A 27,359-nucleotide genomic window follows, 5' to 3' on the forward strand; every position below is an offset into this window, starting at 1 on the left:
AGATGGAGGAGCCCGGTTACTCAGCTCCAATCGCTACGAGACCATGTACTCATAGCAACTACTACCTTTTGACGCGAAAATCAACACTTTAGGTGAAGATCCCCGGTTACTCAGTAGTAGCTACTAGCGGAGTACAGTCAACTCTTATTTGCAATCATATAACACAACAACTAAAAATAACAGCAGCCAGCCTCAAATTCCAAACATGGAGAACTAAAATTAATAATTGGACCAATTCACATGAAGAATGCCAACAATCATTCCCTATGCCTAGAAGAGTTAACCAAAAATTGGAAAAGTCAAGCAAGTATTGATATTCACCAAAGAGATGTTCCTGAACTCAACTACATCAACTTGATATCCTTTTATTACTAAAACTTGGCAATAGCAGAATTAGAAACAGCAACCCAGTATCAAAACTTGGTATTCATATAAAACTGATCACTAGTAAAAGTAAAAAAGAAAATAAACGAAAAAATAGAACAAATAACAACGAAAATAAAGGAAAAAAAAACTAAAAACTGAACACCAGAAATACCAGCTGTACCACAGCTCTCCCCCCACACCTAAATCACACATTGCCCTCAATGTGATAAATAAATAGTAATAGCAAGGCGAAGGGCAACGGGACTTCCCTGAAGTCATCAAAACAGGGGCGGTTCAGGTGGAAATTGAGGATTAAGGCCTGCATGGGGCATAAATGCTGCCAAATTCTGCGCATGTGATGCAGGTTGACGTCAATGTGGGTCATCCGAGTTGCTAGTCGTTCAACTCGCATCTGGAGCTGGTGCCATTCGTCAGCCCCTGGGGTAGGAGGAGGCAGCGAGTGTCTAGATGTCCTAAACCTAGAAGCGGATCTTGGCCTTACCATGAGCTCTAGATGTCACTCTAATCACAAGGGACTACAATTGCCAACAGATAATGGAAACAGGAATTTCAAAGTAATAACAATTTTTTTGTTTAAAAACCAACCCAATGAACAATAGGCACAATTCAATCACCCACAGGTTATACGAATACCTGAACACTAATAACAAATGCAATCAATGAGCCCCTGTGGTCCAAATATAGTCAAATTTAGAATCAAGGCAGTCCAATCAAGCAGCAAGTGCTCCAAATAGCTTAGTAAAGGAAACCAAAAGGATAAAATGCTCCTAAACAAGGCAATCAGCGGCAACTAACTTCAATAAGCAAATTTAAGCGTTATAGGCACCTCCCAATTTAACAAGCAAATTACCCACAATTAGACACAAATCACAGCAAAATAGACACAATTGGTCCCAAAATGGTAACAACTGTCTCCAATTGGACAGTTAAATACCCAATTCAACCTGCTAAAATTAGCAATTGACCACAGAAATTGGCAATTCCAGCAACCACAGTTCAGGATTTGAAAAACAATTTAAGCACTAAGGATCAAGAAACTGTAAGCAACGATGCAACCAGTACCACTGGTGTATACACAGGGAGGATTTAAATCAAACAGCAGTAACTCAATAAATATCAGAAAATATCCCCACGTATGGCAGCAATTAAACCCAATTCCACTCAAAATCTCAACAAATATCTCCAATGGACAGTCTTACACAACTTAACCAACTGAAATTAGCAAATGTCCCCAAGAAACTGACAAAATAAGCAATAGTAGTTCAAAATTTGGACTACAACTAAATCAAAATGTTTGGCAGTTTTCGATCAAGTAGCCCACCAAAGAGAATGAATAAATGTTAGGTAAACTACCATAACCAGTACCACTGGTGTATGCACAGAGAAGAATTGAATCAAACAGCAAACTCAATTCACTAAGAAATACAAACAACACTAGATAGTACTTCAAGAGCCTAAACAAATGACAATTATATTAGACTAGGCAAATCAGTTGCAGGTCATAACCCAATGCACTGGCTCCAGTAACCCAGATGCAATTCAATCAAATGAACTCAGTGAAATCGCAAGCACCAAAACCCCCTCAACATCAAGAAATCAGAATCGGGGACCATAAAATTAATAAGAAAAGCCTGGCACCAGGGCGGTTGAGCTACCGACGGCGGTGCTAAGCTGTGCGTCCCGAGTGGTGCAGGTTGAGTGGTGCGTGAGGGGGGAATTGGGCTAGACGAAAGGCGGCGCGCGTGTGAGGGAGCAATGAGCTGGGGACGGTCACGCTTGTTGTGGGCTTGTGGGCCGCGGCTGGAGAGAGAGAGATCTAGTGGCTGAGGCTTCAGACGCGAGGTTGCAGCTGCTGTAGTGATGGTGGAGCGGGCTGGTCAGCGGCGAGAGGCGCGCGAGGACGGTGAGAGTGGAGGAAGAGGCTGACTGCAGCTGCGAACTGGTGGCGGCTTGGACTGGTCAGCGGCGGGCGTCGGCTCGTGGAGGAGGTGGACTGAAGGGCTGCGTGGGCTGAGCTCAATGGAGCCGCGAGGTGAGCTGGAAGTGGCGTGGGGTGAAGCAGGGGTTGCAAGCTGGTGGTGGAGAGAGGAGGCCACGGCGAGCTTGAGAGCCGGCGGTGCTCGCGTGGTGGTGGACCGTGAGGCGGAGAGAGGCGCGCGAGCTGGTGGAGAGCTGGTACTGGAGCAGGCCTGTGGGTGGGGTGCGGCGAGCGAAGCTGAGGAGGCGGCACTCCTGGAAGGTGAGAGTGGAGGAGAGGCGCGGCTTGGCAGAGCTGGTGGCGACCGTGAGGTGAGGCGGCGATCTGATGGCGTGTGTAGCGGCGGACAAAGAGAATGGAAAGGAAAATAGGGAAGAAGAAAGAAAGAAAAGAAAAAAAATTTTTTTTTTTTGGAATTTTTTTTATTTAAATTGAATTGAGATTGGAAAATTCGATTTTTGAATACCAAAACTGAAAATGAAAAAGGAAATTACTTTTATTAAATTTTTTTTTAAAGTGAAAAATTATTTCCTTTGTTTTTGAGTCGTCAAACACCGCGTGGGCACGCCAAGATTGGTAAACGTCCATTGATCTCAAGAGACACAAACACCGCGTGGGCACGCCAAGATTGCACTTCCTGCCACTGTGGAGAAAAACATGAAGACCGATTACTACTCAATCGAGAAACGAAAAACGAAAGAAATGAACAACGAAAAATAATAAAATCAATATTTGGGTTGCCTCCCAAAAAGCGCCTTTCTTTAATGTCTTTGGCTAGACATTGTTATGTCTTGTTCATGGAGGATAAAATCTTGTGGCTCGCTTCAATGCTACATCTTCAATGTAATTCTGGTAACCCTCATAGATGGAGTAATCTTTGAGCACACGAGCTACGGTCTTCCATGGACTAGTTGATGGCGCCAAATAATCAAGCATTGATCGCAATTCTTCATCCACTCCTCCATCAAGAGCACTCAACGGTTCAAGATATTTGACCATAACTGCTCTTAACTTATTTCTGCCATGAGACTCAAAAACTTCCGGTATAACAAAATCAATCTCATTAACAGAAATCATGGAGTAAGAGTTAAGAAAATGCGGGTTAGGGAATGGAGGTGGTGTCACCACATTTGATGATTTTTCACTGGATTCTTTCACTTGAATAGGTTGCGGTTGGGATTCCATTTCTTCCTTTTCGGCTTCTTTTTCAACTACATCTGTAGACTTCTCATTCTGACACTCTTGCATCTCCTCATCACTAGTCAAGCAAATTGCACTCTCATTTTCTTCTAGATCGACAATGGTTTTCGAGGGCAATTCTTCCATTTGAGAAGCCAATCGATTTATTCTGGATGTCAATAGACATAGTTGATCTTCCAGATTACTCATTGCATCCTTCATCATCTCATTTCTCATTCGTGTCTCCTGTTGGAATTGATATGTATTAGTAGCTAACGATTCAACTATTTCTTCAAGAGACAAACCTGACATAGATGATGATTCTTGAGACTCATACTGCTGAAAATTCATTGGCCCTGTTGTATAATTATAACTGGAGTTATCCCACCATTCTTGATCATACCCGTTTGGATTAGGGTTATACCACATTTGAGACCAGGGTGAAAAATCTCCATAATTATCGAGTGGGACACTCAGATTATCCTGATATTCGGGGCACATACCGGTTGAATGATCCCTGGCATAACAAATTTTACAGGTTGCAGCAGCCATTCTTTCTCTAATAGAGTTTAGTGCCTCTGAATATGCAAACTTAGCAAAAAAACTAGTCTCATTGCCTTCCCTGGAAACAAAATCCAGTCTATCACCAAAATACGGGGTGTTAGAAGCCATAAACTATATAAAAAAAATAAGAGAAAAATAAATGAAAAAATAAGAAAAAGATGAACTCAAAAAGAAACAAATTAATCTGGCACCAGTCCCCGGCAACGGCGCCAAAAATTGACAGGTGCCGAACTTGTGCAATAATAAATACCTACTCGAGAAAAATACAGATTTTGTATATAGCGGTGAGTAGGGTCGAATCCACAGGGATTGGGGATAATTCGTTTATCTTAGAGTCCAAGGTATGGGGAGGTTTTGGATTAAATGCTAACTAAATAAATTAACTGCAGAAAATAATTGATTAAGAGAAATAATTAAGGGAAAACTCTAAGCAAGGGTACACTTCAGAAATGGTTCAGGCACTGATCATTGATTCACACATAATTCCACATTTATTAATAGACCAGTTATAGTTGTCATGCACGCGATAAACAACCAATCTTTTCTTACTTTCTCGATAGTTAAGGTACGACCGTTAACTATTTCTCTAACCCAAAAACAACCCTAGGTACGACCATAGGATTTAATTTCTAGATTGCATTAATAATTAGAAAGGCCCAATCCTAACTAACAAACACGCTACGAGGGTTTGTTTAAGTTAGATCGTATGCTCCCCTGACATAAACCCAATTACGCCAGTTGCTACTGAGATAAAGATAACGAACAATTACGGATTCAATTATCCCTATTTAGCAAAATAGCCTATGTGAATAATTAAATATTGCGCATCTATTCGATCACTCACACGAGCTATAGCAATTAAAAGCAGGAAACATATAAATACCAATAAATTAAGGAAGCAATTAAAATAAATTAGATCTCACAGTAATTGCTGAACCAAATCTTCAGTTGTCCCCTTGACTTGAATTAAGAGATTAGCTCTCCATTAATGGAGAACAACCATGCGAAAGAGCTAAGAAAAGAAAATTAAAACAATGCTAAAAGCCTAAACTAAAACTATTGATTCCTCCACCTCCCGTACGTTTCTCCCTTTTTAAAGCCAAAAGGAAGTCTAATGCTATCTCTAGTGGTCCCCACACCAAATTCAACCAAATTCAAAGTCTTGTACGTTTCTTTTCCTAGAGTCCAAATGACTCATGCTTCTTATCCGTGGTCCCCGCACATGTGGACAAAGCCTCCAAAGTACTTGTTGTTCCAAGTTTCTCTACGTTGCTTTCTTTGAAAAGCCCAAATGACTAAATGCCTTGCACTAGCTTGTGATCCCCACCAATTCAAGAGTCCAAGGTCCTTAGAAGTCTCCATTTTTCCATAAGAGTCCCTCCTTTTTGGTAATTTTCTGCTTTGTTCCTGAAATTAAGTCCCAATACCAAATATAAGTAAATATTAATAATTCAAACAATATTTGGCAAGGATAAAGGGGAAATTAACAATAAAATTACTAACAATTAACACCCTATCAATTATCCTATTCGAAAGTGCTGAACATGTTGCTTATTTAAGGAAATTGTTTGTTTAGCACTTCAATGGCTTTTACATAAAGATAATGATGCTGCCGTAGGATGTTTTGAAAATGAAAGTTTTTATGCAATCACTTGACTAATTCTCTTTGTCTATCTCAGAGTAGATCTTTTGTTGTTGAGACAGCCCCTTTGAAGTCTTATACTTAGCTTTTGGAATAAAGAAGCCAACAGATCTGTTGATTACGATCTTTTTCGTATATGGTGGCAGCTTCACTATCGGCTTGTATGTCTTCTTTTCCCCCTGCTTGAGATGGAACTATCAGCTGTTTTTCTTTTTCACACTTGTTTTGAATTATAGGTTAAAACCAAGCTTAAGGGGCACCATAAACAAATCACTGGGCTTGCTTTCTCCCAGAACTTGAATGTATTGGTATCATCTGGAGCAGATGCACATGCAAGTGCTTTTTTTTTCCCAAGTCTAGATTGAAATTATCTCCTTTACAATCTGTAAAAGTGTCAAGGAGCTAACTGCTCATGATTGGTGCACCATATTGTTTGCAGCTATGTATCTGGAACATTGATGGTTTGCAGAAGAAGAAAATGAAAGCTATGCAAGCACCACCAGGTCATACATCACCCGTAATTGGAGAAACTAAAGTTCAGTTCCACAATGATCAATGTCATCTGCTGGTCAGTCATGAGAGTCAGATTGCTGTTTATGACATTCAACTTGAGTATCTGCTTTATTCTAAGGGAATTTATTAGTTGGTTTAATTAGTACATTTTTTAATCAAAATTCAAAGAGTATACTTGCTATATGTGTTAAGAATGAGAGAGATTTAGTTCTTTGGTTTCAGTCTGGCTTCAAACTCTAGATTGTCCTCTGATATGACTTTCTTCCCACTGATGCAATCTTAATTCCCTACATTCTGTGGTGCATAGCCAATCAAATATTGGAAGGATAAAGAGCATTATGAAAAACAAGTTTGCAAGGATTCAAGCATAATACATCATGTGTTTGGGTTAACCATGGATGTGATTTTCTCCTTCTTTTCCTCGTCGGTTATGTTTCTACCAAGGACCAGAAGAAGGTTGAAAGCGGGAAGAGAGACAATAACTTTATCTTCCATTTTGTTTTTCAAGATTAATTCAGTGAATGCCATTTAGTGGCCTTCAAATTTCCATTCCCATGTCTACTTGTATAGCATCTTCTCATCTTCTTTCTCCCAAATTACTGAGAATGGTGCTGTAGATCGTTACATGTAAATATGAAAACTCTTCCATGCAGCAAAAATTTGGATAATTTTGTTCCCTGGTATGTTATAAGGCTCAATGGAGGCTCTTCAGAGGTCTTTCGAAGTGTTTGCTTTGAGTACCTCCTTCTTGTCACTTTTAACTGTTTATTCTATTGTAGTGGTATCCACGAAATGCACTTTCTTCCTCCATTTCAAGTGCAACATACTCTTGTAATGGCCTGTCGGTCTACACGGGATTTTTGGATGGTGCTATTGGAATCTTTGATGCTGATAGCTTGAGGCTCCACCGTTGGATAGCACTGTCGATTTACCTGACAAGTCTTCGTCAATTGTCAGGTATTCAAATGATGATGCTCAATGGTTCATTGAAGAAGCTGGTCATGCTCCATGGTTTTTTAAGTTTCTTCCATGGTCTGAGACAATCAAACAGGTCACTACCAGAAAGATCAAAAGAGACTGTTGGCACAGTTGCCATTTCTGCCTTGGCCTATTTTATGCCATGGTCCCAATTGTTTGCATCCATAAGAATGCAATATTTTGATTGCGGTTTATAGTTTCATTAAGAAGAGGAAGGTGCCAGTGCTGAAAATTGCAATGATTTGATGCAAAATTAACTAAGTGCACTCGGAATATTTTGGTTGCATTGTAAAACGTAGAAGTTTGGGGTGCTAAAACTTCAATTTGTGATTATTGTTATCAACTATTAGATATATTGAAGACATACACTTTAAAAATAAGTGTTTGAAAAATAATATAATAGGGGAAAAAAGTCTTTAAATTTATGCACATGAATAAACGCATCAATGTATACTTTGACAAACATAATTATAAAATGGAAAATTTTAAATTGTGAAACATTTATTGTATTTAAATTAAGAATGTGGATCCTATCTATTGGCAATCAGAGTGGCTCATGGCAATAAAATCCGGACCTTTTTTTTTTTTTTTTGAAGTCACTAAGACTTAAATGATGTGGGGTTAGAGTCCCTTGTTATTTTTTAGTATAATTTTTACGTAGACCACTCAATGCACGAACTTCCTGGGACAGAGGCGCGAATTTCATTTCGCCATACCACAAATTTGTTAATAACTCTCAATAGATAGGTTACAAAATCTGAAATTATGTTATGTTTTCTTAGATAATTATTTGTGAATAAAACTATACAAGAAAAAATCCAATAGTGAACTGCTAAAATGTTAAATAGTCATGTGCACTTGAAATTACAAGATATAAATTAGCATTCTTGATATAATTATGAACTTCATCCAACCAGAGTTTCGTTATTTGAGTTGCAAGTAAGATGTGGATGGTATAAAGTGATAGCATTATAAGAAAACTAAAATTTTTTTAATGAAATACTAATATCTTCTTCATTTAAGCCTACTTCTATGTTTCTGGTTCCAGATTAGTCATAATATTTCTGTTCTCAATCAAAAGTTAGCCAGGTGAGGCGACGTGATACTTTGGATTTTGAATCATAGATCCATTTCATTTTTTTTTGGTTATTTTTTTAGGAAAAAAATTTTCATAATTGTTTCTTTAAGTCAAAGGCACCTATTAATACATCTAAAATTCATCTAACCTATCATGTATATACACATATTAATAATTTTTACTCTTTTGCATTTATATACATTCCCTATGTAATCTCACCTGCACTTTCTTGTATTTATTTACTTTCCATAATTAATCTTACATTTTCAAATGTGGATGGTCTAAAGTAATAGCATTATGAGAAAAAAACCCAAATATCTTCTTCATTTAATCCAAAGTAAATTGGGTACTAGTGTTGGGTACTAGTGTTGGTCTTCTCCACACTTACAGGATATTACACAAATAGTTTATTACGTAATATATGAATATGTTAATTGTATTGCAGAATCTTCAGGTCCGGGATCTGCTTAATTTTGTGCCACTCCTCTCCTCCCCTTTCACACCGTGGTCCCAGTAGGGCGCATCCATCTATAGTCAAACTTTGGAGCATAGTTATTAAACCCGGCCCGGCCCGGCGGTTCAACCGGTCAACCCGATGAACCGGCCATGAAACCGGGCCGGGTTCTTAACAAGATCGTTTCTGCATTGAATCCGTTGACTTTTCAACGGACCGGCGGTTGAACCGGTTAACTCGGTTGAACCGGCCGATTTTATGAAAAACCCGGTCTTCGAAAAAAATTTGTAAACATTGCTGGAATTGAGAATTGAACGCGCGACCTCATGCAAGGAAGAAGACAACCATTACCGTTGGACCAACCAACAATTTATTAATTACTTTGTTCTTATATTATATATTACAATCTTATTCTTATTTTATTTCTCCAAAACAAAATTTATTTGAAATCTTTTAATAACATTTTTATTATTCCCTGAACTCTATAAATTATGAAATTGACTTAAAAATAACATATTACACAAATCATTTTAATGGTAAATATTATTCTTAATAAACTTTTGCACTTAAAATTCATAAATAAACTAGATAATTATACTTAGATAAAATTTTATATTTGAAATTTGGTGGATTACTAATTAAATTTAGGTTGTTAATTCTTATAAAAATTAATGAATCTATAATAAATTAAACTAACTGAATATTTATTATGGCATAAAAATTATAAAACATAATATTTAAATATATGTAGTGACCCACCGGTTGGACCACTCACCCATCGGTTGAACCAGTAACCCGTTGACCCACCTCCTTCACCGGGTTCCTCCCCGGGCCGGGTTTAATAACTATGCTTTGGAGTGTCGTCATCTTTTGAATGCTAGATGGAAGTGTTTCAAGCTTCGGACAAACTAGTAGTGTCAGGTGTTGAAGAGAAGTGAGGTGGTCTCCAAACCAGTCTGGCAATGAAGTTAGATTGAAAAAACGCCACAGCTCCAGTTTTTGTAGTGCGGGGAAATGTTTGACTTCCTCTGGCAGAGCTGTCGCGTCTGACCAGTGGATGCGTAGATGAGTCAGGGATTTGAGGGCTTTAGTCCCCATTGAGAGACTCACCAAATTATAGCAGAAGACCAAATGGAGTTCCTGCAAAGAGGCAAGGCCTCGCAATCCTTCTTCTGGCAGAGACTCCAGCTCGGGACATTCCACGATGGTCAACGTCTTCAAAGCCGTGAGGCTAGCCAAGCTTCTGGGTAAGGCTCGCAGATCATCTATATACCAAAGATCCAGCGATTCAAGAAGACTAAGATTTTGTAGCATCTCTTCTGGAAAACAACTCAATCCTCTAATGTCCCGAATGTCAAGGGAGTTAAGACTAGTGAGATTGGAGATTGAAGCCCATGCCATGTTCGGGCCGCAGTACCTGACGCATAACTTCTTTAGGGACGGCATACGTGGCAATGGCAATGTCAACATTGGGCAACGGCGAAAAGACAAGGATTCAAGTCGAGAGAATACTCCTGGAGTACCTTGGACTTCTCTTCCTAACATTCCTTTTAGGTTGGGCATGTCCTCTAACTCCAGCTGTTTCAACGATGGGGACATTGCAGCAGCAGCGGCAGTACTCTCCTGGGCCCCAACTATGTACTCCGCTGCACTTTCGTTCACAACAACTTTTTTTACAGTTGAAATCCAAGCTGGAAATAATGATGAACCTTTGAAGCCTCGTATACTCAGATATTGAAGGCTGGGCCGGGGTTTGAGGGCTTTGAGCACTTCCTCATCATTGTACCGTTGAAGCGTTCTTTCGGAATGCCAAACCAAATACAACTCACGGAGACTCTGTTTTTTAATTAAGCAAGCTTCTTCTGCATCCTTTTTGTCTTCAATCCTCTCAAGGTGCTCAATTGTTAGCTCTCCTCTAAGCATATTTAAGTCTCGCAACTCACTTAGTTGGAAGCCTCTATTGCCACCCAGGACGACCATACTCAACGTCCGCAGGCAAGTCAACTTCCCAATTCCACTTGGCATATGAGTCAAACTCTCACACCCCTTTAGACAAAGATGTAGAAGATTTCTGAGGAATCTCATGCCTTTGGGCAGGCTCCGAAGTTTGCCACAACGATTCAGGTTTAAAATTTGCAAATTCCACAAGTCACAAATTGAATTGGGTAGTTCAACAATGTCTGATCCTGAAAGATTTAGATGCCTTAAATGTTTCAGTTTGCTTACTGCAGGTGGCAGCTCTGTACACATTTCTCCCCTCCATGTTGGCCTTACAGTGAGCGCCCTCAGGGAACCACATTTCGACAAGAAAGAAGAAAACTGGTCAGTGCCTGTGATTGTAATAGGAAAAGCCACTGTTAGCTGATCATATGGCACACCCAACATCATGGTTCTGTTTGACTCTGTTCCACCGTGTTTAGCCTTCATTACGGATCGAGCCAGATCATGGACAAGGTCATGCATCTTAAAAGCAGGGACACTGCCATAGCCACGAAAATATATCTCCACAGCTTGGAACAGTGATCTATGATGTAGTTCAGTCACCACAGCATCACCAACATCTTCCACTTCCATCGTTTCATTAGATGAAATCAATCCATTTGCCATCCACAACTGTATTACCTCCTCTTTTTCAATTCTAGAGCCTTTGGGAAATACAGCACAATATGCAAAGCAACCTCTCAACTGTACCGGAAGATTAAGGTAGCTCAATCTCAACGCGGGCAAGATACCTGTTTCATCTTCAGGTAAGTTCCAAAGCTCACTGCATTTCACAGAGTTCCATTCGGTTTCGTTTCTCTTAAATCGTAGAAAGCCTCCGAGAGTCTTTGTAGCCAGCGGAACACCACCACATTTTTTCACAATCTCTTTCCCGATAACTTCAAGGTTAGGATATTCTTCAGCCTCTTGACGGCTAAATGCCTGTTGCTTGAACAGTGACCAACACCGATCTTCTGACAAACTCGATAGATAATGTGTCTCTAATGTGCGCATTATTTCAGCAACCTTTTGCTTACGAGTTGTCACTACAATTGAACTACCTCTTGATCCGCATTGCAGAACAGATCTCATCTTCTCCCATTCCCGTGGATTCTCATTCCAGACATCATCCAGTACAATCAAGTATCTTTTCCCTCTCAACAACTCTTGAAGATTGCTTTGGAGAGGAGCCAATTCTAATTCTCCAGTAGGAGTCCTTTGTATAGAATTAATTAAGGCTTTTATAATCCTCTTCCCATCGAAATCCTCTGAAACCCAAACCCAGAGTTTTGGCTCAAAATGCTTGGCTATGCGTTCATCATTGAACACCAATTGGGCAAGTGTTGTCTTTCCAAGGCCTCCAACACCCACTATAGGGAGCACTGATACATTCTGATCATCTCTATCCTTTTCTTTCATCAAGATGTCTACAATCTGCCCTTTTTCCTCGTCCCTTCCAAGAACTTCAGGTTCATTTACCGTGGATCCAGTCTCACGGCTTGCATTGAAATAGCTCCCACGCTTCTGATCACTCAAACCAAGCTTTATTCGCTCATCAGCTATTGCATTAAATTTTTCAAGGATCTCCTTCATCCTTGTCCCAATCCTGTGACGAAACACTAAGTTTCCTGCTACAAGGTAACACATCAAACTAAAACAACCAGAATTTTTGTACTTGACTCTTGAGGCTTCAGCTGCGTAGTCATCCAATATGTCATCGATTTCACATGCAACAACATTGAGCTCCTTAAACCAGAGTTGTATCGCCTTTTCTGTGAATTGCTTCTGCTCTGCATCTTCAAGCACTGCCTTGGTGGTGGAGAGCAAGCGTGAAAGCTTTTGCATGTCGGTTCGAACGCCACAAAGCAATCCAAGCTCCTTCTTGATCATGGAATTCAAAGTATCTACGAGAATTCCCACAAATGCTTCCATCACGTGTGACCTGAAAATTACAGTTCAAGAAAGTTAAATCAATGTTAATCAAGTTATTAGAGATTTATAACTTGATAGACCCAATAGAAAATGAAAAATTGGAACATAGTTAGAAGCAAAAGCTGTTTTTCTGTTACTAGTAAACGAACAAAAAAATATCTTCTGATTTAACATGAAAACATTGATCCGATTCGTTCTAGACAGCCAGTTAATGACCACCAAGAATATTTATCGATTAATCAAAGAAATGGTTTCAGAATAATTGGTGGACATGCCTGGTTACAAAATCGAGAAACATATTACTAGTTGTAGGATATGCTTTCAAACACCAATTTTATCTCGAGTAAAATTTTGGGTAAATGACTCCCAATTGTCCTTCAACCTTTACCAATGGTTTTTTTTGGTCTTTCGACTTGTATAATTGAGTTCCTCAACTTATAAATTAAGTTATGAATAGTGCATCCAAGCTAAATCTCATTATGGTAATATTTACTTTCCCACCGAGGTTCAATTTAGTGTCTATTTTCCTACTCTAAGTTTAAATAAAAAACATATTTGTCCTTTTTATTAGTTTCAGTTATTATCTAATAGTTGACATATTTGAATAATTTAATATGTGTGGAAAATTCTGAATTTGGTTTTAATTCGTCCTAAAGACTGAATCTAATCAAGACAATTTCATTCTATAATACTAAGATTCATTTTAATGTAAGTTTAGCTCCTCCCAAGTTAACTTAAAAAGTAGTCAAATTTGCCACTTTAATGGTTTCGATAAATATTTAGTTGTTGACTAGTTTGATTACTAATGGTGAGAGAAGGGATCTTAGAATCTTCACCACTATCAGGTTCAGAATTCAAATTTTGTGCCTGGTAGTTGGGGGTGGAAAAGGTGTGGGGAGGGATGGAAGAGTAAAAAAAAAAAAATTTTTGTCTGTGCATATTAATTCCAATTTACTGTTATGCACATTATCATTCTAATTTGGCGCCAAATGATATATTTAGATTCTAATGAGAAGTTTAGCCAAAATAGGGTACTTATAAAAAGAAGCACACAAAGAAGAAGAAGGAAAATAAAACAAAACAAGGTATTGGGATTTTTATTTGCGTGTAACTTTTCTATAATTGTTTCATTGTCAAACTTTATGATCTTTTCTATAATAACAGCTATACAAAAACATTAAAGATTTATTGCTTATTTTGTATATAATCTTTTCTTATTCTTGTTGGATTAATGTTTCTTTTTAGATATATTTTTTTAGGTTTATAATATTATAAGCAGAATAATAATGATGATAACATTGTAACAAGACTAAATGAGTTAGCAAAATTCGTGACATAGGGCGATGCTAACTTGTCATGTGTTAAAGAGTAATTTTTCATTTTTTTTTTAGTATATGTAAATCGTTAGAAATATTGTGAGTGTGTTTGGAAAACAAAGTTATCTGAAATAATATTTTGCTTGCATTATGAAAACTATTTTCAATTAATTTTTTTACTTTTTAAACTACTTTTATATTTCACATACATCACATCTCAAAAAATACTGTAACAAATTTTTTCAAATAGTATTTCAAATAATCTTCTATTTAAACACACTCTAATTATTTTTTTCGTTAGTCAAATTATTCGATTATTAAATACTTAAACTATTAAATATCATACAATAAAGTAAATCCCTCTAATGGCTGAAATAGTTTATTTTACACTTTGATAAGCAAAATGAAAAATCAAACCTTAAGGGCAAAATGAATATTACCAAACTTGGATTTGATTTGGAGCAACCAACCAAATTTATAAGTTGAAGGACTTTGTAGATGCAATAAAATTATTGCTCAAAGTTGAGAGATTATTGAAGCCTGATACCTAGTTTTTTAGAGGCATTTCCAAAAGCAATCCATGCAATTTTTTGGAAACAAAGGGAACATCATGTAGCAAACAAATTAAATGGTTTTTCTTTTTTTTTGAGAAATTTAAAAATCAGTATAGACCTAAATTAGGGATATGGAACTTTCTTTTTACACTCAATAACTCAAAAAATATTTTTGTTGGAATTGTTATCTAAAATATTACTTTATGCATAACTATAAGCTATAAACTCATAGAACTAAGCCAAGACGACTTCGATATCTGTCAAGATCAAAGAGCAAAGTGGAAACCATATGCATAAATATACAAGAAAAAGTGGAAGCAAAATTCCAGCCCAAAAATTTATTTGACGACAAACAAATTATTAGCAGAAGATATTTAGAGAACAAAATAGTGGAAGCTATATTTCAGCCAAATTTTATTTGATATACAAGTTAAAAGAACTTGAGAACTTACTTGAGAAAGTTTAAATATTTTGGCACTGTTCTGATAAATGTGCAGAAACTCCTCGTATATTGGAAAGCTATGTACTCAAAAATTTATGCAGAAGAGAATATTAGGATGAAAATGATAATTTCAACCAAAGAATGAAGCAAATTAATAAGTAGAAGAGAAAAACATTTGGACAAAGATAATAATTTCAACCAAAGAAAAAAGCAACTTAATAATAGCAAACACTTTCGCAGTTATGGTCTAGTATACAAGAGAAAGTAATAGTAGTAGGTAAGGAATCACTAATTTTATTGATTTTTATTCACTACATTTATTGATTTATGTAGTAAATTGGTATAATTATTATCATTCTATTGTGGGGCTAATCGATTTATTTGGATTCCAATGACAGGTGTAGCACAAAAGGGTACCTTAAGAAGAAGAAGAAGAAGATAATAAAAGGGTAGCTTAACAAAAGGGTACCTTAACAAAAGACATTTGGATTCTTGTTTACTTTAATCTTTTTACAATATTTCGTTTTCACATTTTATCATCTTTTGTATAGTATTGTCTTAAAAAATGTTAAATTGCTAAAAGAATTTTTTTTTAAATTTATTTCTGTACAAGTTTTCATTATTCTTGTTAGATTAATGTTACTTTTAGATTTACTAGTTTAGGTTTATTAGGCTTTAATAGAATAGTAATGATGATTGCATACTAATAACAAAAAACAAAGGTAGCAAAATTATAAGCATAAGGTAATGCTAAGCTTGTGATGCACTAAATAGTAATTTTTTTACCTTATGTAAATTTATACAAGAATAGTGTTATTTTTTATTACTCAACTTGGTCAACCATAAAATACTTAACTAAAAAACTATTCAAAATGGTTATCCTTTATTTTCAAAACTTTGAGAAGGAAAATATACCTGAAATCAAATGAACGTTACCACACTAGGATTTGGCTTGGAGGGATATGAACAATTTGGAACCAAATTTATAAGTTAAGGGACCTAATAGACACTTTCAAAAGCTAGAGATCAAATAGAAAAATTACTGGTAAAAGTTGAGGAACTATTGAAACCATTCCCTAGTTTTTTAGAGGCATCTTCAAAAATTACCGTACAAACCATTTGTTTTAGTGACAAAGGCAACAATCATGTACCAAACAACTTAAATGGATTTTCTCTTCTCGGAAATTTCAAAATCAGTGCAAACCTAAATTAAGAATATGGAACTTTGCAACAACTTTAAAAAAAAAATTTCTTAATGGACGGGTTACTCGAATGACAGGTTGTCGAAGCCTGTGCAATAATAAAACCTGCTCAAACTAAATGTAATTTCTGTAGATAGCGGTAAGCAGGGTCGAATTCACAGGGACTGGGAGTAATTGTTCCTTTTCAAATTCACAGTGACAAGGGGGGTGTTTTTATATCAGGGGTAACCATTTAAACGATTCAACTAAAAGTAAAATAAAAAAAAATAGCCAACTAGAAATTAAATAACAAATTAATAAAATCAAATGATCTAGCCAAGGAATAACTTCAGCAATGGTTCACCTAATTGATCATCGATACAAAGCCAATTACAATTATTTACCAATAAATAGGTTATAACTGCCAAACAAGCGATGACAGTCAACCCCTCCTTACTGTGTCGGTGATTAAGGTACGCCCGTTAATCACTGCTCTAATTGAGAAATAATCCTAGGTACGCCCATAAGATTTAATTCCCCAATTGCCTTACATATTAGAGGAGTTCTATTCTAACCAAATAACACACTACCAGGGTTATTTTAGGTTAGCCCGCGTATCCCTCTGACACGAAGCCAATCATGCCAGTTGTCACTATTTTAGAGCAATTAAACAATTACGGATTTAATGCCCTAATTGACAATAGATTATTAAATCAACTAATTATCCGGATCCACGACAATCAATTAATTAAATAACCATAAACACTGCAATCAGGAAATATACAAATACCAATAAATAAGAGAAAAAGATTAAATTAAATCGATCTCACAATTTTCTAGGCGAATCAAAATCGATCTCATAATTTTCTAGGCGAATCAAAACATCCGTTACTCCTTAACTAGAGTGAAGAAATTAGTTCATATTTGATGAACAAATTCCACGCAAAATTGAAGGAAAAGCTGCGGGCATTGTCTCGGATATTTGGAGAATTCAATTCGCAAGAACTAAAGGGGAAGAAAAGTCAAAGCTTTCCTCTTTGTTCCCGCCATGCGTACCAATACCCAAAGGAAAAGTCACCAGTAAAGCTATTCCTATTTGCTCATCTCACAGGAGAAGTCCTAATCAAAAGCTTCAAAAGGAAAATCGCAAGCTCAGCTCCAGCCGTCCTCTCCTCTGCACACTTTTTCTAATTCCTATCTACTGTCTATTCTAATGCTTGCGGCGGCTCCCTCCTCTGGAGGAAGAAGAAGCAGAGCCCCTGCGGCACTCTAGCCCTCCAGTAAAATAGAAGCCCCTGCCCTGCTCTCTTCTTTAATAATAAAATAAATGATAAAATTGCAATCTATCATCGAAATACATGTCTTAAGTCTAACTACAGGCTACTGAACCATCAGAAAAGCCAGAGACGAATTTGAAACTCGTCAAGATCAATAAGCAAAGTGCAAAATATATACATAATAAAACAAGAAAAGCGGGAATTAGCTGGAAAAATGTTCCAATAATAAAAAAAAAACAGTGGAAGCTATACTGCAACCGAGTAATTATTTGATCAACTAGTTAAAAGCATTTGAGCACTTACTTGAGAGGGAATGAATACTCCCGAGAGGCGACAACAGATGCGACAAATATGAAGAAATTCCTTGTATATTGTAAAGCTACGTTCTGAAAACTTTGAATTTAAGCAGAGGAAAATATTTGGATGAATTGAACCAAAGAAAGAAGCTAATTTATATTGGCGAAACCTTTTGCAATGCTGGTGGTCCAGTATACAGGAGAAAGTATTAGTAATAGATAAGGAATCAATACTTACATTGATAAGAAAGCAAAGCTAAGTTCTTGCATTTACTTTCCAGGTTGTGTAGTGCACAAGTATCGAACATTACGTAAAATCAAGCTAACTCTTAGAAGTCTCACAAGTTTTTTTTTTTTTTTTTTGAAGAAGAAGAAATCTCAAAAGTTACAAGCAAAGGATTTGTGACATTCTCCTACAATTTTAACTTGGAATCATTAGGTCCAAATTTTGGCCCACATGACACTGGATTCTTTCCTTTCTTTTTCAGACCAAGTGTGAGTAAAAATTGATGACGTTAAGATGTTTCGTATAAAAGAAAATATTCGAAACCCCCTCCAACAATTATTTCATGGTAGGTAATTCTTTTCAATCTCGTGAAATGTCTAATCATCCTAATTTCAGAATGATATAATTTTTCCTTCTCCATAGCTTTCCACCATTATAGGAAACATGTTTTGTTTAAGAGATTCTACTATTCTTTCCTACAAAACAAAATAAATTCTTTTTCAGAGAATTTTTGTCCTCCTAAATTTATAGGATTCACGAGGGAGTTCTAAGACATTAATTAGTTGGATTTTGTCCTCCTAAATTTATTTAATCATCATGCCTTGATTTCATGTTTCTAGTACTTCGTTCATATTTGGCGGTTAGCTCCTTTATGTAAGTAAAAGGATATAATAAATGTGTACATTCATAAATATTTATAAAAGAAATGAAAAATCCCTCACCACAAGCAATCACCCGCAAAGCCTGTAACCGGCTAACGATGCTCATGCACAACTGACACGTATGCATTAGAATTGTGAGTCGAGATTTCAAGGTGTAGGATTAATATTGGACTTTGTATATCTTCATCCAGGTGCTGCAGCAAAAAAATTTTTTGGCGAAGTGGATTTAGATTTAGAAAAAGTAATTAATTCTGCGATACTAGCTCATCATTATTCTTTCATTATTTTTCTTTCCTCTATTCATTGAATAAATCTATTGGCCCTTATATTTAGTTTATGAATTTCTCAATCTTCAGTCTTTGTTTAAGGAAACTATGCTGCTAATGTCACAAAATTGTTAACCCAAATTACGAAGTATCCATTGGATCCACCATTCATTTTCCCTTCCGTCCACTGACGTGGGAATGTGGGATGCTACTTCCTTCCAACTTGCAAAGCGACGGGCTTTAAAGGTGGCTCCTGTTCGAGGTAGTAATTAATCACGCACAGAACTTAGATTCTTATAACTCGCTAGCTCGGACTCATCCCACACAGAGATTTGTTGACAACACTTCCTTGCATGGTTGGAACCATAACTAGTTGGGCAAAACTCATCCCATGCAAAGAGCACGTGAGATTTTGCTCTAATACCATCATGCCTAGACTCATTCTAGCATTGTATCTCTAAAGCTTTTGTAAAATTCTTTTCTTCCTAAACAAACACCCTCCCCCTCAGACCCCCCGGGTGGAAAACGAAAATTTATAATGTAGTTACATTTATGGCCTGCTTTAAACATTAAAAATTCAAAATGAAAATCAAATATTATTTGAATACAAAAGAAAAATTTTTAAATTTCTGATACACAAAAATGAACTTCAGTTGTCTGCACTTGAATTCATATTTCTTGAACTATGATTATCAAGTCCAAAAAACGCTAATCATATCATTGCTTTGACATTATTATTGTATGTCAAACTCTTTATGGTTTTGAAAATATTTGCATGATCGTCTAATGTGCCAGTTATATATAGTTTTCTAGCACGCTAAAACAGTTGCCCTCGAACCTTGGGGTCCTAACTCCTGATGCGACCTTCAAAAGTCCATGTCCATGACTACTAGCGTAGGAATATTTTGTAAAACCCACGGTTTTGGCTCAATTTGTTATCCTTGCCCGATTAATGAAATGGTAATTTACCACGAGTAAAAGTAAAAATAATTGTAAGATAGGTCAAAAGGTTAATTGGGGGATAGGAATGAGATAAGATAGGATAAAAGTTCACAACAGTTAGAACTCTTACCTAAACCACCAAATGGTAGGTGGTTATTCGGATTTAGCACACTTACCAAACAACCAAAATAATAATAATAATATCACCCCTCCCTTTCATTGTCTGTCTTCCCTTAGAACAAGAGCCGTCAGAGAGTAAAGAAAAATAAGAAGGCATCACTGTCAAGAAAGATTTCTTGGTGTAGGATTAATACTGGGTTTTGTATATCTTCATCCAGGTGCTGCAGCAAAATTTTGTTGGCGAAGTGGATTTACATTTAGAAAAGTAATTAATTCTACGACACTGGCTCATCATTATTCTTTCATTATTTTTCTTTCCTCTATATATTGAATAAATCTATTAGCCCTTATATTTAGTTTATAAATTTCACAATCATCAGTCTTGGTTTAAGGAAACTACGGCGCCAATGTGACAAAATCTAATTTTGCTTCATCTTATTCCCACAGGAGATTTTTGTCTTACATCTAAGTTTTCTAGTCCAAATCTGGACCACGCGGGGTGGTGTTCCATATCTTCCGTTTGGTGGCGAAAAGTTAGACAAATATCTTCACAAGTGATTAATACTACTTTGTGGAAGTGTCTTTACAAGTAAAGAATACCTTTACAGTGTAGATAAGTTTTTAATATATCTGTTCCTACTTAAAAGAGGGAAGGCGTAATAGTGGAGGATATGACTAGTAGAATTTGGGCAATCGGTAGCTGATTCATTTAGATGAGTTTTGACAGGTGCCGAACCTGTGCAATAATAATTACAAAAAAGTCCTAATTACCACTTTAATTTAATAATTATAGAACAAATCCAAGTACTGGAGCAGGGACCCTAGGTGTGCAATGGGTTACTTGATTCACCCTGTTCCCGAAGAGTTTGCTTGATCCGATATACCGGATTTGTCTATAAAAATACTAATTTTGCGTACAATGACAAGTAGGGTCGATTCCACAGGGAGCAGGTAGGAAATTGTTTCTTTCCAAATTAGTAGAATGAAATTGGGGGATTTTCAATGGGAGGCAAATAAAAATAAAATAAAATAAAACAAACAAAATTCAAAACTAACTCACAAAGCACAATTCACTAAAAATAGCAATTAATAAAAGTTCTACCCAAATGATCAACTGCTCAGGCACGGTCCAATTAAATGCTCATCGATGCAAAGATATTTCAACCATTTATCACTAGGGTGGTTATAGCCATCAATAAGCTCTGACAACCAGCTCTTCCTTACTTTTTCGACAGTCAAGGTACGACCATTGACTGCTTCTCTAACCAGATAGCAACCCTAGGTACGACCGTAGGAATTTAATTACCCAATTGCATTAAACTTAGAAGAACCCAACCCTAACCAATAAACACGCTAAGAGGGTTTATTTAAATTAGATCCTGCGTTTCCTCATCATAAAACCAATTATGGTGGTTGCCACGAGGTGTCAATTAAATGAACAATTACGGATTCTATTTAATTAACGTGGCAGTAGGCTATTAAATTAAATCAAATACCCGGCCGTTGATATTCAATTAATCAAATACCCATGAACAATTAATTCAGGAAACGCACGAATAGCAATTAATTGGAGGAAATAATGAAGATTCGGTTAGATCTCACAGATATTATGGACCGCGCCTTCGCGTCAACCTTTGGGTAGATGAGCGAATTAGCCGCTCCTCATCGTGTCAATCCCGCATGATTTAATTGAAAACACCCGCGCAAACATCACAGAATTTGGAACGCTGAAGTACCGAAGAAAGAAAAAGGAAAAAGTCTTCCTTGTCTCCGCGTTGATGTTTGTAATGAAGCCCAAAAGTATAACGCACAAGCCAACGGAAATTGTACAGAGCCAAAGTAAAAGCAAAAGAGTCAAAAGCGCCCAAGCCAAGAGCGAAAGCGAAAAGGTTTGCCGACGTCTGACGGCTAGGGAAAAAGAAAACTAAAGCTATCTAAAATCCTATTGCCGCCGACGGAGAGCAAAAGAATAATATAAAAAGCATCTGACTTCTGAAGCTAAAGCTAGGGTCTCCTCCTCCTTTTTGAATCATGCCTTTTCTTCTTTATAACCGCCGCCCAAGAAAGACAAGCAGAAGCCCCAAAAACGTCTGGCCCTTTCTTTGCTTTTTAATTGAAGCCTTTGGAGTTTTAATCCTGTGCTCCTCGCGGTTCACGTGGACCAGGGTCCGGTTTTCGGTTTCGTCCACCTTCTAAGGCGTGGCCACGCCCTGAGACGAAAAGTCTTCTGGAAATTTACCCCGCGAGATCATTTTTCATGCCTACCACCTACAATTCACACAAATATCGAATATGAGTGAAATTCCAATTCTTAGCACCGTGAATAGCCAAAATTAGGACAAAATAACACTGTAAAATGTGCCAAATAACGGTTCTATCAAATCCCCCCACACCTAGACAATGCTTGCCCTCAAGCATTTCGGAGCTCAGAAGTACAACCAAGAGAGCAGAGGTCATGGAATAGTCTATACTAACACAAGCATCTCAGGTCCCTGACAATATCGCCAAAATTAGAACACACCGGACAGGTTGTAATTCAAAGAAAATATATGAATACTAGGAACGCTCAAATCAACATCACGGAATGGCATTACCATAAGCTTGCACATTTATCACATCTCCACCACTCGAAAGTGAACTAAATACACAAATCAAAGGGACTTTAATAGGGTTGTAATGGGGCTCAGGTGAAAGGCGGGTTAAGAAGGTATAGATAGGGGGTAAAGTGTCAAGAGAATGTCCGAAACTCACCAATAACCACAGTGCTTTATCGGAGGAGTTTCACTAACAAGGCAGTTTCCATTTGCTGTACACCCTGTACAAGTGCCCCAAAATTTTTTTTTTTTTTTTTTTTAGAACTGCTCGCAAGGCGTGGGCACGCCTTGTAGCCATAGTCCTCTGGTCACGAGGTTTTTTTTTTTTTTTTTTAAGGAGAAAGTCCTGTAAGGCGTGGGCACGCCCTGTAATCCAAAGTCCTCTGGTCAGTGGCCTTTTTCCAATTTTCCTCCTTTATACAAGGATAGCATCATATAGCTCCTAATCTAATAGCACTTGCAACCCCAATTTTGTTTGTTTTGCACAAATGATGGAATTCAGGCATCCCTTGACAACACAGGGATAAACAAGAAAGTTTAAAAAGGTCTTGGGTTAACAAACACGGATAACAACTAGAAACGAAGGACAAAAGCTCAAATTAGTTCACTATTGGGAGATAAGATGAGAGTTTGATTTTTTTAGATAGCTAAAGAGGGTTAAATTCTAAATGCCCTTATCATTTCAAATGCATCCAATTCAACAAAAATGTGGCATTGACATGTATAAACTAGCAAGTTCTAGAATGCCAATACCATGTGTGATACCCACTCAATCAAACAAAAATAGAGCAAACAAGAATAATGTGCTCATATAAGGCTCAAAAACTCCCCCAAAAGTTACAAGAATGGGTCAATTCCAGCATATTCAACATTCAACGACACTGCCAAGGGAAACAAAATGCACAGCTAGTATATTCGACCATATACCCACTCACTTTGATTGTGTCATTCATCACAGCAACATGTCATAATACTAACAAGTATAGAAATAGCCAAAAAGCCGCCTAACTACAATGTTTTCATTTTTTTTGTTTTTGTTTTTTTGTTTTTGTTTTTGTTTTTTTTTTTTGAGTAACAAAGAAAAAAGAAATAATGGAAGCCACTAATCAATCCCCCCACACCTAGACAATGCATTGTCCTCAATGTAGAAAAGACAAATGAAGTATTAGGGGAAAAGAAAAGAAACTTCCCTGACCACCGGGGAGAGAAAGTGAGACACTAAGGCGGAGGAGGTGAGACGGCTGCATGCACAAGGTGGTGTGGTGGCGGCGGACGCAACACCAACAGGAAGGAGAAGACTGAAGTTTCTTTTTCGGAAGGGTTGGAAGGCGTGGGCACGCCTTAGAAGTTATAGTCGTCTGACCGTCAATTCCAAAACTCCATTCCTTAGGTGTGATGACCTAGCGTGGACATGTCTAGCTGCCAATTTCCTGTCACAAAATAACAACCCACTAAATGACACTAACACTTAACAAAAACTTCAAAAATATAGGAAAACTAAAACAAAAGAAGCCTTGGGTTGCCTCCCAAGCAGCGCCTTTCTTTAATGTCTTTGGCTAGACATAGCACCACTCTTTAGTTTGGATGTAATTGAATTTTCCTTGTAATTGGTGGCCCTCCTCCAGGATCCACATGGCCATTGAGTGCAACTTTTTTCCTAAATTTTCTCTCCATTTTTACCTCATGAATTGCTTTCATCCTATAGGACTTGTTCGCAGCAACTTTGGATTTACCCCTATAAGCAAACTTAGAAATTTCTTGCACAGAGGGATTAGTGGTATACATAGCAAACACAGAATGAGAGTTAACAGGATGTTTCATTGTATCAAAAATATTAAAGTGGACTATTTCTCCATCAAATTCCATCGTGAGAGTACCCTTACTAACATCAATTTTAGTCTGGGCAGTACTCAAAAATGGTCTTCCTAATATAATGGGTGATGGATTTGGGACACTTCTATCATCCATGTAAAGCACATAAAAATCAGCAGGAAAAATTAATCCATCTACTTGCACTAAAACATCCTCAACTATCCCATCCGGATAAGCACATGTACGATCAGCCAATTGAATTATTATCTCCGTTTCTTTTAAATGTCCTAAATTTAGGGAATCATAGATTGACTTAGGCATCACATTAATAGAAGCTCCTAAATCTATCATGGCATTTTTGATACTAGAATGACCAATCTTACAGGGGATAGCAAACATACCTGGATCTCCGCATTTGGGTGGGAGTTTCCTTTGAAGTACAGCTGATACATTCTCTCCTACCATCACTCTTTCATCACCCCTTAGCTTTCTTTTGTTAACGCACAAGTCTTTCAAGAACTTTGCGTACTTGGGTACCTGCTTGATCGCGTCCAATAGGGGGATGTTTACTTGAACTTTGCGGAACACATCCAAGATTTCTTTTTCCTTTTCTGTCCTCTTTGTCTTTTCCAACCTGCAAGGAAAAGGAGGTAAGTTAGATTTAATAGTGGGCGGAGAAGTGAAGGTTACCTTAGGATTCTTGCGAATACGCCCTTCCTCTTCAATTTCCTTCTCTATCTCCTCTTCACTTTTGCTTTTTGAACATTCCACTTTGGGCCTTTCCAGTTCCTTGCCACTCCTCAGCGTCATGGCACTTATATTTCTGGGATTTACCTCGGGTTGCGATGGCAGTTTCCCATAAACGTGGGACTCCAAGCGATTGATGGCAGCTGCCAGTTGGCTTATTCGAACATCTTGGTCCTTCTTGTCAGCTTTGGTGTCCTGTTGGAGCTGCGCGGTATTCGCGGCCAAGGATCTGATCTCCTGTTGAAGTTGGGTAGTAGTCGTGGCCAGGCTTTTGACTAGGTCCTCCAGGGAGCTTCCTGAATTTGAGGACGAGGGTTGAGATTTTGGTTGCCATGGCTGGTGGAATCCTGGTGGATGATTCGGAAATGAATTTTGTTGCCTGTTCCCATAACTGAGATTGGGATGGTCCCTCCAGCCCGGATTGTACGTATTGGAGTACGGGTCGTACTGCCTGCGGGGCGCGGGCACGCCTCCGGCCATGTTTACCTGTTCCGCCCCGTCCTCTTGCAAAATGGGGCACGTGTCCGTGCAGTGGTCCATGCTAGTACAGATTCCACACACCTTCGCTCGCGGCGTGTCTCTCATGGCCAATTGTCTAACAACAGACGTTAATTCTGACAGTTGCTGCTGTATAGATGAAGTCTCTATCTCGTTGACTCTACGGGGAGGGTTGCTCTCACGTAAGCCAAATTGCTGGGAGTTTTCTGCCATGGCTTCGATGAGCTCCCACGCTTCCCTCGGTGTCTTGTTTGTAAGTGCTCCCCCACTCACAGCATCAATGATACTCCTATCGGTTGATTGGAGCCCTTCATAGAAGTATTGGATTAACAGTTGTTCACTAATTTGATGCTGCGGGCATCTAGTGCACAACTTGTTAAACCTTTCCCAGTATTCATACAAGGACTCACCAGGATATTGTTTAATGCCGCAGATCTCCTTCCTCAAACTTGCAGCCCGGGATGCAGGGAAGAATTTTTTCAAAAACTTCTTTTTTAACTGTGCTCATGTGGTAATATTACCCGCTGGTAGGTAGTATAGCCAATCTTTTGCTGCATCCTTGAGAGAGAAGGGGAAAGCTCTAAGTCTTATCTGCTCCTCAGTGACCCCAGGAGGTTTCATACTAGAGCAAACCACCTCGAACTCCTTGACGTGCTTGTGAGGTTCTTCGCCAGAGAGACTATGGAAAGAAGGTAGGAGGTGAATCAACCCTGACTTCAATTCGAAAGCAGTATTCTCAGCCAGAGTGGGGAATGTGATGCATAAGGGCTGGTGAGTCAACTCCGGGGCAGCCAGCTCCCTTAATGTTTGGACGTTGGCCATGCTTATTTCGTCTTCTACTGACTCGTTTGCATGAAAGAAGTGCCCTTCTTTTTGCCACTTGGTCTCTTGCCTCCGCCTACGCGCTGCCTTCTCAACCTCAAGATCGTATACCAATTCACCTGTGCGAGAAGAACGGGGTATAAACTAGCAAAAATACCAAGAAGAATAGAATAAAATAAAAATAAAATAAAAACTGAATTTGAAAAGAAACAATAATCCAAATGCCAGCTCCCCGGCAACGGCGCCAAAAATTGACAGGTGCCGAACCTATGCAATAATAATTACTAAAAAGTCCTAATTACCACCTCAATTTAATAATTATAGAACAAATCCAAGTACTGGAGCAGGGACCCTAGGTGTGCAATGGGTTACTTGATTCACCCTGTTCCCGAAGAGTTTGCTTGATCCGATATACCGGATTTGTCTATAAAAATACTAATTTTGCGTACAATGGCAAGTAGGGTCGATTCCACAGGGAGCATGTAGGAAATTGTTTCTTTCCAAATTAGTAGAATGAAATTGGGGGATTTTCAATGGGAGGCAAATAAAAATAAAATAAAATAAAACAAACAAAATTCAAAACTAACTCACAAAGCACAATTCACTAAAAATAGCAATTAATAAAAGTTCTACCCAAAAGATCAACTGCTCAGGCACGGTCCAATTAAATGCTCATCGATGCAAAGATATTTCATCCATTTATCACTAGGGTGGTTATAGCCATCAATAAGCTCTGACAACCAGCTCTTCCTTACTTTTTCGACAGTTAAGGTACGACCATTGACTGCTTCTCTAACCAGATAGCAACCCTAGGTACGACCGTAGGAATTTAATTACCCAATTGCATTAAAGCTAGAAGAACCCAACCCTAACCAATAAACACGCTAAGAGGGTTTATTTAAATTAGATCCTGCGTTTC

At 37.8% G+C, this 27,359-nt stretch overlaps 2 protein-coding genes, 1 non-coding gene and 1 pseudogene across 3 annotated transcripts; 2 read left to right on the forward strand and 2 right to left on the reverse strand.

Moving 5' to 3' along the window:
- Positions 1–7,438, forward strand: part of LOC140013340 (protein TOPLESS-RELATED PROTEIN 2-like) — a 94,404-nt pseudogene extending 86,966 nt beyond the window's left edge.
- A 2,106-nt stretch (positions 7,439–9,544) lies between these two features.
- LOC113705381 (disease resistance protein RGA2-like) lies at positions 9,545–12,685 on the reverse strand. The gene has a single exon (XM_027227226.2). It carries the CDS (start codon positions 12,683–12,685, stop codon positions 9,545–9,547), a length of 3,141 nt encoding a protein of 1,046 aa, XP_027083027.1.
- Positions 12,685–26,440, reverse strand: LOC140013341 (uncharacterized). Its single transcript, XM_072062592.1, has 4 exons — positions 26,140–26,440; positions 25,208–25,926; positions 24,775–24,910; positions 12,685–12,695 (listed from the first exon to the last, which is right to left on the reverse strand). Exons 1-4 carry the CDS (start codon positions 26,438–26,440, stop codon positions 12,685–12,687), a joined length of 1,167 nt encoding a protein of 388 aa, XP_071918693.1.
- On the forward strand, positions 25,962–26,068 carry LOC113707503 (small nucleolar RNA R71). The gene has a single exon (XR_003452232.2). It is a non-coding gene; the product is annotated as a small nucleolar RNA R71 (small nucleolar RNA).
- Positions 26,441–27,359: the final 919 nt, after the last annotated feature.

This window comes from Coffea arabica, chromosome 8c (assembly GCF_036785885.1).
Source record: "Coffea arabica cultivar ET-39 chromosome 8c, Coffea Arabica ET-39 HiFi, whole genome shotgun sequence".
Taxonomy (NCBI): Eukaryota; Viridiplantae; Streptophyta; class Magnoliopsida; order Gentianales; family Rubiaceae; genus Coffea; species Coffea arabica.